Source organism: Ursus arctos, unplaced genomic scaffold (assembly GCF_023065955.2).
Source record: "Ursus arctos isolate Adak ecotype North America unplaced genomic scaffold, UrsArc2.0 scaffold_27, whole genome shotgun sequence".
NCBI classification, from domain to species: Eukaryota; Metazoa; Chordata; class Mammalia; order Carnivora; family Ursidae; genus Ursus; species Ursus arctos.
The window spans coordinates 17755289-17768039 of record NW_026622952.1 but is presented as its reverse complement, the minus strand read 5'-3'; the positions used below and the strand labels follow the sequence as shown (position 1 = coordinate 17768039).

Here is a 12751-nt window from a genome sequence, read left to right as displayed (position 1 = left end):
ACACACACACACATATATATGTACAGATCTTCCTTGACTTATATTGGGATTATGTCCCGATAAAGCCATTGTAAGTCGAAAATATTGTAAGTCAAAACTACATTTAATACACCTAACTACTGAATATCATAGTTTAGCCTGCCCTACCTTCAGTGTGCTCAGAACACTTAAATTAGTCTACAGTTGGACAGAATCATCTAACACAAAGCCTGTTTCTTATTAAAGTATATTGAATATGGTAGTGAAAGTGAAAAACAGAATGGTTGTCAGCGTATCAGTTTTTTACCCTCGTGATCACATGGTTGACTGAGAGCTGTGGCTCACTGCGCTTGGTCAGCATCATGGGAGACTTTTGTATTGTGTATCACTACCCCACAAAAAGATCCAAATTCAAAATTTGAAGTAGTTTCTACTGAATGTGTATCACTTTGGCATCATTGTAAGGTTAAAAAAAATGCAAGTTGAACCATCATAAGTCAGGGACCATCTGTAATTTCAAATAACCCTTACAAAGGAAAATTATAGTACCAAAAGAACCAAATATGATTTCATGTAATTTGTAAGTCTCCATGGAATCTCAGAATTGACCTTGAGATCGTCAGGCAAAGTGCTATTCATTATATACTTGAATCCTTGCTGCCATATTAGGAAATAGTTGTCCAAGTCCAGTCTGACTCTTAGAGCAGAGGCTTCAAGCCCAAATATCTATCCCGGCCAGGTTTGTAAACCAAATGAAGAAAGCAGATTGGATTAGTGTAGTTGCATTATGGTATCTTTATTTACATTCTTAATAATATTAAACACATTAGTTCTTTACTTGCATAATTACATATGTTCTCTCCTATTTTTGTAAAACAAAGTCTTTCTGGGTCTTTTTTTATAAAATAAATCTTTAGTGGAAATACTCCTGTTTCATTTTCTCCTAACTGTTGTAAGAAATAAAATCAGCAAAACACTATGGAGCTGACTGTTGGTCTCGCTGTTGAGGAAACAGTATGGTGTGGATGAGGACTGCAGCAAACTGGAGCAGACAAACTTGACCTCAGAGGGACACACAGCTTGTTGTAGCTGTGTTTAGCGAATGCAGGCCACATGCAGCTAGAGCTGTTTTTCTCAAGGAGAAACCTAAATATGAATTTTTTTACAAAATTTTTCTGTCTTTAAAGTGTGGACAACTAATTCAAACTGTGTGCTGAATATTGACTGTACAGGCTGCCAGTATATAACCATATAGATATATTGTAAGATATAATCATTGAATTCTTTTGTATGCTTTAGACATGTTTTTTTATTTTTTTAAAGTTTGACGTAGACATGAAAGTTGACATCAAGATTATTTTTAGTTGAAAAATTTCCTCAGGTTAATTTGATTCAGCAGAATTCTGAGTTATAGAACTGCTTTGTCTTTTCTAAAACCTAGCTCCTGGCTTAGTAATAAGAGTTATTTTAAAATGCATGAAAGTTGTAGCAGTTAGTGGCTTTTATGGGGAATTATAATGTACAAAAATAGGGAAGTACATATTTTGCTTTATTGAGAACTAAAAGATTTTTAATGCTACGTTTCTTTTCTCACTATTGAACCACAGTTTGTTGAAGTGCTCTTTCTAAATTATTTTAAAACATTGTGCTGTCTGAAAATAATACTAATATGAATGCTAAAACTTGGTAATTCCCGATTTACTGGGGACTTGTTGGGAGAGTAGCTTCCAATTATACGTGATTCCCTTGAAACGGTTGAGGCTAAGTGAATGATGACAGACCAACCAGTTAATGATTGTGGTGTGTGAGAAGCAGGTCTGGACTAGCAACAAGATCTGCATTGTACCCGGCTTTGTGTGTAGCCTTGGGGAATGTTTACATTTTAATGAAGATGAAAGCTTTGAATTATATGATTTTTTTAAACTGTAAAATTTTTAGATCTTAAACCTTAGTAGGAATTTTTTGATTGTTCCAATGCAGAGAGTTTTTGCTTGTAGTATGTTATTTGCATGTTGGCCCCAGCTATCTCTTGTGCATCCACCATGGAAACACAAAACACGAACGAAGTCTGGCATGGGAAAAAGCACAGAGACTGTGTGTTTCGTTTTCTTTAACGAGCCTTACTAATACCCATAACATGGAAGCCCACTGTTGGTACTGCTGTACTTTACTTTGACGTCAGCTGCAAGGACAATTTTTGCTTTGATTTCTCTTTTCATTCTCAGTATTGGGAAATGCTGAGTTGTATTGTACGTCAAGGCGAAAAAACTATTGGCCTTTTATTTGAGACATTTTTCATAATTCCAGAGCAGTGAGAATTTATATAATTTTGTAGTTTGCTACTCAATTCAAATTAACCTTTGTTTTAGGTATTATATTCTTAATAAGCACCATTTATGTTAAAGTAGTAGTCTATTCAATACACTTTTCAAATGGGATTACCTATAGAAAATAATTGTGAGATATAATCATTTTAAGACACTTGAGTTAATAGAGAGATTGAACAGAAGAAGATTATTATTGTGATTTCTCCTGTAGTCTGGTAAATTTAGGTTGTTTAGAACAAAAATGTTGTTTTCTGATATAATCATCATTTTTAAAAAGTCTTTAAATTTTTAATAGGTAATTTAATAATTTGGCATTAATGCTTTTATGCATTTATATTTTTCAACAAGCGGCAGTACTTTAATAGCTGCTTAAGTGAAATAGTATCTTACGTGTGAAGGTTCTGAGAACTTAGCCAAATTCACAAGTTCTTTTTCAGTCAATAGCATATTACAGTGAATAAACACAATAATTAAGCTCTGGAAAGCCACTTGGATTTTCATAATAAATGCTATCTTTTTAAAATTCATGCAGAAAAAACCATAAAATGTTAGAGTAATGAGATATAAAGATTGCTGGGATATTATATTTAGTATATTTTATCTTACGTTTTACAGCTCAACATGAATTCTGCTCCTACATTCATGCATTTTCCTCCAAAAGGCAGACCCAAAAGAGCTGATACTTTTGACCTTCAAAGAATTGGATTTGCAGCTGAACAACTAGCAAAGTGGATTGCTGACAGAACGGATGTTCATGTATGTTTTTATTCCCCACAGTTTTAATAATAGACTAATTAGTTTGGTTTGTTATAGCACTGTAGTAAGGCCACAGGATTCTTAAAATTACTCAATAGAACATTTTTCCTTGCTTAGAGAAAAACTGTGTGATAGCCGTAAGCTGAATTTTGACTGAGGTGAATGTAGATGGTTTTTAGAATAATGGTACATTGATATTTTAAGAACCGTTAAAAAGTACATGAGTTGGGCACAAAATAATTTCAGACGCTAAAATATATATGGAATATTGTTCAAAGGTATTAGTAGAGAAATTCTAATTAAAAAGATGTGTAATTTTTATTTAGCTTTTGGGCAAATACAAATGATATAATACTTTTCATGAACCATGGGGGAAAATATAGATACTGTTCTTTGGACTATGGAATAACTAATTCTAAGTGTGTGTAATGTCTTTATTTTATGTAATTTAACTTTTAACAATCCTCCTAGAAATTTAACCTAAGGATATAATTAGGAATGATTCAAATATTTAGCCATAGAAATATTTTTTAAATAACATTCATTGTAATGGAAAACAATTGGAAATAAGTGAAATGTTTAGAAATAGGAGACTACTTAAATGTACTCTAGCTTGGACAACAATGGTCTACAAGTATATTTGACATAGAAGCTCAAGGTGTAGGTTAGAAAAATAGTATTTCTAGTATGATCTAGAATTTTGTTTTAAAGCATAAATATGAGTGTAGATATGTAGACAGTTTATTCAGGAAATAACAATCTTGATGGTATTTAATGTCTATGTGGAGGGCTTAAGGCTGCTTTATTCCTTAATCTCACCAGAATTTTCTATAGTGAACAGTTAGAACCAGTAATTTTAAAGTACATTTATTCTAGAATATGTAATTTTACCATAAGGTGTAAACATATTTATTCTTAGTCAAGATGGGTATCTCTCATCATTATTAAGTCTTGTCATTTTTTTTTTTTTTTGGCAAATATTCAGTTCTGCAACAGTATCCTTTAGCTCATACAAGATACTAAGGGTAATATTGAAAAAGTACTATTAATTCTTTATGAGTTACTGAATTTTCATCAGAAATTATTCAAATCTATTGATCACACCTACACTTTAAGTTACTTGATAAATACACTTTTGTTAAAAAGTCTATTTGGAAATAATTTCAACCTTTAAAAAGTTTCACACATGAAAATAATGCAAATAGTACCAATGTATACCTTTATCAAACTCACCTATACTTACCATTTTACCCCTTTTGCTTTGCCACTCTATTCTCCCCCACCCCTGTCTCTCTACATACATACTTCATAGATGCGCAAATTTTTTTTCAGAATGTGAACCGCATTTCCTGAGAAATACATAAGAACAGTACGGATATCACCTTCACAGATTTACACTGATGTAATATTTTTATTTGAACTACTGTCCATATTCTGTCAGTTGACATAATATCCTTTAATAGCATTTTCGTGCCTCCAGTATAAAATCCATTCTAGAGTTAGATAATGTGTTTAGTCATCAGGTTTCTTTAGCCTCTTTTAATCTGGAATATTTCCATAGCTCATCTTTGTCTTTTAAATGCATTGACATCTTGAATCCTTTTCCACTTTTTAAATAGAATGATCCTCATTTGATTTGCCTGATATTTAATTTTTTCTGATATTTGTTTATGACTGGATTCTACTTATACATTCTCAGACACAGTACTACATAGGTCATGTTTTGGTCATGACATCTGTCTGACTCTCATTGATGATCTGAAATTTTGATCATCTGGTCAAGATGTTTTCCATTTCTCTGCTGTATAATTACTTCCCCCCCTTTGAAATTAGTAAGCTGTCTGTGTGGAAACACCTTAAGAGCAGAGAAATACCATACTCCTCATCAGAACTTTTGCCTAGATCTAGTATCCATTGTTGATTTTTCTCTGATCCAGATTTTACCAAAATGGTTGCAAAGTGATGATGTTCTGCTTCTCCTCTGTCCATATTTCTAGTTGGCCTTGAGCATTTTACTGTGAGCAGGAGTTCTCCTGTCCTACCTATCAATCAATCAATCATTGGTAGGGACTGATGAGTTGCATTTTTTTCTCCAGTGGTTAGTAAGTTATTACTATAATTAAATATTTCGGTACTAAAATTGTCTAGATTTGACTAGTGGGATCTTCTTTATGCTGGCTCTTGTGTCCGCGTGATATCTCGCCTTCATTTTTTTAAAGCATTTTCTTACTTTCCTGACACAATTTCCTCACGTAATATATCTCAGGCTTATCTACCTAATCTACCCCGTGGGGCACTTAGTTACCCATCTCTTCTCAGAGCCTTGGTTTCTTTTAGTGGGAAATGTTTTTAGAACCAAGATTTCATAACAATGCCATCCACTTTTTAAAAATAGCTTTAATGTTTTAGTGGACACCAACAAGAAAATGAAAAGACAACCCACAGAAGGGGAGAAAATATTTACAAATTATTTTTTTGACAAAGGACTTATATCTAGTATGTATATAGGAAATCTTATAACTCAATAATAAAAAGACAGCCCAATTAAAAAGTGGACAAAGAATCTGAATAGACATTTACATAAGGAAAATATACAAGTGGTTAATAAGTACATGAAAAGATGCTCAGCCTCATTAGTCATTAGGAACATGCAAATCAAACCTACAGTGAGTTAGTATCGCATACCTATTTAGGTTGGCTGGAATCAATGAATGAGAGAATATATTGGCAAGGAAGTGGAGAAATCAGAATTCTCATATACTACCAATGGGAATGTAAAATGGTGTAGCCGCTTTGGAAAACAGCTGGGCAATTACTCAAACCAAGAAACCTAGCATTACTATATAACCCAGCAGTTCTACTCTTAGGTATATATCCAAGATAAATGAGCCGTTTAGGGTTGGAGGGTGAAGGGTATACCAGGGGGATTGCTGAAGGGTTATTTTTTTATGTGATTGGAATGTTCTGATGCTGACTTTGGTGATGGTTGCAAAACCCCGTGAATATACTAAAAACCATTGAATTGTACACCAGGTGAATTGTATGGCATGTGTATTATATGTCAGTAAGGTGTTAAAAAAGGCTAAAGATGTTAAACTATCCCAATTTGGAATAATAAATATATTATACTCCCATGTCCTCCCCCGTACTAGATGATCTTGTGTTTCATAGGTGAAACACAGCAGTTCTGTGTTAAACATAAGTAACGTGTGTGTATATTAACTGTTCACCTAAAGCAGGTCTTTTTATATAGTCATGTTGGAAGACATTTGTTTTTGATTTGTAAAGAGTAAAGAGAGTGTTAGTTCCACAAATGAAAAGTAGGGTGGCACCTTTCTAAAGTTGTGGTGTTGAAAATTGGAAGGACTAGAATATGGTCAAGAGAAAAACACTTTTACTTTATTTGGCTCTTAAAATTTTCATTGCATGTTTGCAGATTCGAGTCTTCAGGCCACCCAACTATTCTGGCACCATTGCTTTGGCCCTGTTAGTGTCACTTGTTGGCGGTTTGCTCTATTTAAGAAGGAACAACTTGGAATTCATCTATAACAAGACTGGTTGGGCCATGGTATCTCTGGTATGTTATTGTGCTATACTTTTTCTCCTTATTTCTTTGTAAATAGTATAAGTTGTATGGTTGTTGATTTTCAACAAAGATGTCAGAGTAATTCAGTGAGAAAAGAATAGTCTTCAACAAATTGTGCTGGAACAGTTAAATATCCTCATGTAAATAATGAGCCACAACCCTTTGCTCACACCACATATAAAAATTACCCAAAATGGATTATGGGTCCATATGTAAAACTAAAATTATAAATCTTCCGGAAGAATACAAAATCTTTATAACACAAAAAGCATAAACCATGGAAGAAAAAATAATAAATTGGACCTAACCAGGATTAAAATATTTGCTCTTCAAAGAATTTATAGACTTAGAGAATATATTTGGAAAATATATGTGTATGGGACATGTATCTAGAATATGTGAATAATTATTACTGCCCAGAAGATAGAAATCATGGTTTTAAAAATAGACAATCTGTTTATGGGTAAGATGGCATATATACATACTAGCTTTCTCTCCTGCTAACAGAACTATAAACCTGGAGTGAATGCAAAGCTCCTCACGTATTTGGTGTTTCTAAAAAGTAAAGGTCAGCAGGTAGATCAGGTAAGAATACCAGCATTCAAGATGACATTTAATTAGTAGATAAAAAATTATCAACCTTCTACATCTCCTGTTTTGTTTTTCCTTGAGTTGAGTTTCGGCAATTTGGAGCAGACAGAGAGGTATCTAGGAGATACCTCTAGTTCTGGCTCAAGGAGAGTAAAAGAGATTCTTGTGTCTTTTTTTCTATTTTCTTGTACCCCAATTCCTCAGGCAGTCCTGTGGCAGAACAGTAGAGACAATGAAAGCAATTGGTAGTGGGAAACTGTAGGAGCCAAACTCTTAAAGGGGAACCTTCCCCATCATGTCAAAATTTATAGAACTGTACACCAAAAGAATAAAAAGTCAGTTTTACTGTTTAATAATTCAGAAAATAGGCAGAAGATTTGAAGTGACGCTTGACTACAGAGCATGGATAAAGAACAAAGAAGAACATGCAAATTCCGTGGTAGTGAACCCAGATCTTCTGGCTTGGATGTTCTTATGGTCCAGTAAAAGTGTCTATTCTGTATACTGACATATGTCCTGTGAGCCACCTAAGGCAAAGTGACAGGGCCCTGTTAAAATATTGAACTTAGAAGCCTCCATTTTATGGTTGGTGATTGATTGATTGATTGCAGTGCTTGTAGGCAAAAATCCATGTTCTGCACCCTGGAGATAAATAAATAAATAGAGAAAGAGGTTATAGTCTTCCACTGCTGGCTGTTGAATAGCCATTCTGATCTCCTCAATTTGAGACATTGCGTAGAGGTTAAGAGCTTGAAGGATATGAAAAGCCCTTGTGGGGTCTTCCATGGAGACCAGGATATCAGTGTTGTAAAATAAGGGTGTACAACTGAAAGAAAGGGGACGGTGGCCTGGTTAATCATGTAGCAAAAATAAGAAGTACCCTTCCGGAGAACTGCTGCATTGAGACCCACACTGCTGCGTAAAACAATGTATAAATCTAGAAACAGTAGGCTTTTTGTTTGTTTGTTTCTTTGCTATCCCTAAGGAAAGGACTTCCCCCTACCCCCCCAGCTCTACTGAGGAATAACTGACATATAACATTGTGTGAAAGTTGAGGGTATACAATGTGATGATTTGATACATGTATATATTGCAAAATGATTACCATAATGAGGTTAGTTAATACCTTTATCACCTCATATAAATTACTTGTGTGTGTGTGTGTGTGTGTGTGTGTGTGTGTGTGTGTGGTGAGAACATTCAAGATTTACTCTTAGAAACTTTCAAGTATATGATATAGTATTGTTAACTCTAGTCACACTGCTATAAATGATAACCTTAGAACTTACACATTTTATAACTGGAAATTTGTACCCTTTGACCAACATCTCCCTGTTTTCTCCTCGTTATAGCCCCTGGACATCACCATTCCATTCTCCCTGTATTTAGATTCTATATATAAGGGAGATCATAAAGTATTAGACTTCCTCCAACTTATTTTACTTGGCATTATGCTATCCAGGCCCATCTATGTTGTTGCAAATGGCACGATTTTTTTTTATGGCTGAAATGTGAGATATATAGAGATATATATAGAGAGAGAATATATATATATATATATCTATATATCTCCATTCATCTGTCAAAGAACACTTAAGTAGTTTCTATGTCTTGACTATTGTGAATAATGATGCAGTGAATATGGGGGTACAGATCTCTCTTTAGGATAGAAATATGATTGCTTTCAGATATATACCCAGAAGTGGGATTGCTGGATCATATAGTAGTTGTATTTTCAATTTTTTAAGGAACCTCCATACTGTTTTCCATTGTGGCTGTACCTTTTACCTTCCAACCAACAGTGCATAAGAATTCCTTTTTCTACATCCTTGCCCACACTTGTTACCTCTTATCTTTTCGATAATGACCATTATAATAGGTATGAGATGTTACTTCATTGTGATTTTGATTTCCATTTCCTTGATGATTGGTGATTTTTGAGCATCTTTTCATGTACCTGTTGGCCATTTTTAGGTCTTCCTTGGAAAAATACCCATACAGGTTTTGTGCCTACTTTTTAATTGGATTTTTTTTTTTTTGAGTTGTGTGAGTTTCTCCAACATATGATTTGCAGATTATTTTCTCCTATTCTGTAAGTTGCCTTTTCATTTTGTTGGTGGTTACCATTGCTTTGCAAAAGCTTTATGGTGTGATATAGTCCCATTATACTTCTGCTTTTGGTGTCATATTCAAAATATTGTCAAGACCAGTGTCAGTGAGCTTTTTTTCATATGTTTAGAGTTTTATAGTTTTGGGTCTTAGGTATAAGCCTTCAGTCCATTTTGAATTAATTTCTGTGATTGGCATAAGATAGGTGTCCATTTTCATTCTCTTGCATGTGAAGATCCACTTTTCTCAGCAGTTTTTATCGAAGAGACTATGCTTTCCTCGTTGAGTGTTCTTCACTCTCTTGTCAAGTACTTGTTTTGTTTTGTTTTTTTGCCATTTTGAAATTTATTTATTATTATGTTCAGTTAGCCAGTGTATAGTAGTACATCATTAGTTTTTGATGTAGTGTTCAACTACTCATTAGTTGCATATAACACCCAGTGCTCATCATAACACATGCCCTCCTTAATATCCATCACCTGGCTACCCCATTCCCCCTAGCCCCCTTCTCTCTGAAAGCCTCAGTTTTTTTTCCTGGAGTCCAGAGTCTCTCATGGTTTGTCTCCCTCTCTAATTTCTTCCCATTCATTTTCCCTCCCTTCCCCTGTGGTCCTCCGGGTTATTCCTTATGTTCCACATGAATGAAACCATATGAGAATTGTCTTTCTCTGCTTGACTTATTTCATTTAGTATAATCCCCTCCAGTTCCATCCATGTCGATGCAAATGGTGGGTATTCATCCTTTCTGATGGCTGAGTAATATTCCATTGTTTATATGTACCTCATTTTCCTTATCCATTCATCTGTTGAAGGGCATCTCGGCTCCTTCCACAGTTTGGGTATTTTGGACATTGCTGCTATGAATGTTGGGGTGCATGTGCCCCTTCTTTTCACTACATCTGTGTCTTTGGGGTACTGGTATTTACCCCAAAGATACAGATATAGTTTCAAATACCTATTGATGGTACCCGTGTGAGTTTATTTCTGGGCTTGGAATTCTATTGCACTGGTCTATTTCTGACAGTACCATTCTGTTTTGATTATACTTTGAATTCAGGGAATTTCATGCTTCCAGATTTGTTCTTCTTTCTTGGTATTGTATTGGCTGTTTGGCATCTTTTTATGGTTCCATACAAATTTTAGGATTTTTTTTTTCCTATGTCTGTGAAAAATGTCATTGGAATTCTGTGATTACATTGAACTTAAGTAGTATGGACATATTAACAATATTAATTCTTATTCTCTATGAACACAGGATATTTTTCCTTTTGTTTCCTTTCTTTCATGGATATCTTTCACCTCCCTGGTTAAATTTATTCCCAAGAATTTTATTGTTTTTGATGCTATTGTAAATGGGACTTTAAAAAAAATTTTTTTTCAGATGTTTTGTTGTTAGTCTACAGCAACATAACTGATTTCTATATACTGGTTTTGTATCCTGAAACTTTATTGTAATTGGTTATTTATTCTAATAGGTTTTGGTGGAGTCTAGGAATTTCTGTATATAAGATCATATCATCTACAAACAATTTTACTTTTCCCTTTCTGCTTTGGATACCTATTATTTTTCTTTCCCAGTTGGTCTGGCTAGGACTTCCACTATGATGCTGAACAGGAATAATGATAGTGGGCACCCTTGTCTTGTTTCTGATCTTAGAGACCTTCCAGTCTATCATTGAGTATGATGTTAGCTGTGGGCTTATCAAATAGGGCTTTTATTGTGTTGAGCTACATTTTTTCTATATCCAATTTAGTGAGAGTTTTTCTCATGAAAGGCTGTTGAATTTTGCGAAATATTTTTCTGTATCTCTAGAGATGATCATATGGTTGATTTTCATCTTTCATCCCATTAGTGCGTTGATTTATCTTTATTGAACCCTCTTTGCATACCAGAAATAAATCCCTCTTAATCATGGTGTATAATCTTTTGAATGTACTGTTTTGTGGAGATTTTGTGGAGAATTTTTGCATTTGTATTTATCAAGCATATTTGTAGTTTTCTTCTAGTGTCTTTATCAGGCTTTGGTATTGGGGTAATGCTGGCATCATAAAATGAGTTTGGGAGAATGTGAGAAAGATTGGTATTCTTTACATTTTTGGTAGACTTCACTAGGTAAACCTGGACTTTTCTTTGTTGGGAGGTTTTTTATTCCTGATTCAGTCTTCTTGCTGCTGTTCTCTGATTTTCTCTTTCTTTGATTCAGTCTTAATAGGTTTGTGTTTCTAGGATTGTTTCTATTTCTTTTAGGTTATCAAATTTCTTGGTGTATATTTGTTCATAGTAGTCTCTTATAATCCCTTGGTATTTCTGTGGTATGAGTTGTAATGTCTTCTTGGTTCTGATTTTATTCATTTGAATTTTTTCTTAGTCTAGATAATGGTTTGTCAATTTTATCTCTTTAAAAAACCAAGTTCTTTGTTTCATCTTTTCTGTGGTGTTTCCAGTTTTTATTTATTTCTGCTCTAATCTTTGTTATTTCCTTTTGCTAGTTTTTGGCTTAGTTCTTTTTCTGTACTTTCTTGAGATAAAAAATTAGGTTATTTCAGATATTCTTTTTTTCTTAATATAGGCGTTTATTGCTAGAAAGTTCCCTGTTAGAACTACTTTTGTTGCATCTGGTAAGTTTTTTTTTTTTAATTTTTATTTTGTTATATGAGTCACCATACAGTACATTCCCAGTTTTTGATGCAATGTTCCATGATTCATTATTTGCGTATAACACCCAGTACACCATGCAATATGTGCCCTCCGTAATACGGGCAGAAGATAAGAACAGACACTTTTCCAATGAAGACATCTGGTAAGTTTTAGTATATTGTTTCCATTTTGTTTTGTTTCACAATATTTTATTTCTTCTTTAATTTGTTGGTTGTTTGGGAGTGTGTTCTATAGCATGTTCGTGAGCTTTCTAGTTTCCTGCTATTGCATTTGAAGAGACACTTGGTATAATTTCAATCATAAATTAGCTAAGAACTTGTTTTGTGAACTAACATATGATCTGTCCCATAGAATGTTCATTGTACACTTAAAAAGAGTGTGTATTCTGCTGCTGCTGGAGTGTTCACTATATGTCTGTTAGGTCTGTTGGACTAAAGTGTAATATAATCCAAGCCCATTGTTTCTTATTAGTTGTCTGGATGACTTATCTATTGTTGAAATTAAGGTATTGGAGCCCCTGATTACTGTACTGCTGTTTTTTTCTGCCTTCAGATATGTTAGTGTTGGCTTAATATATTTAGATGCTGTGATATGGTCATATATATTTACAACTGTTATATTTTTTGGATGAATTGACTCATTTTTCATTATATAATGACCCTATTTATTTCTTGTGACCATTTTTTACTTTAACCCTATTTTTTTCTGATGCATGTATAGCTACCCTGTTCTCTTGGTTTCCAT

General features: G+C 33.9%; 1 protein-coding gene and 1 long non-coding RNA gene across 4 annotated transcripts in view; one reads left to right on the top strand and one right to left on the bottom strand.

Annotated features, from left to right (window-relative positions):
* TUSC3 (tumor suppressor candidate 3) overlaps positions 1-12751 on the top strand; it is a 220847-nt gene that overhangs the window by 108470 nt on the left and 99626 nt on the right. For all 3 annotated transcript variants that reach the window (XM_026508466.4, XM_026508465.4, XM_026508467.4), the window contains exons 4-5: positions 2922-3062; positions 6499-6639. In XM_026508466.4, coding sequence (XP_026364251.1) covers positions 2922-3062; positions 6499-6639 — 282 coding nt within the window. The remainder of the gene's footprint in view (positions 1-2921; positions 3063-6498; positions 6640-12751) is intronic.
* The window catches only part of LOC130541889 (uncharacterized), a 136740-nt gene continuing 131583 nt past the window's right edge, over positions 7595-12751 (bottom strand). Inside the window, exon 3 of the long non-coding RNA XR_008955970.1 lies at positions 7595-7881. This is a non-coding gene — a long non-coding RNA (uncharacterized LOC130541889). The remainder of the gene's footprint in view (positions 7882-12751) is intronic.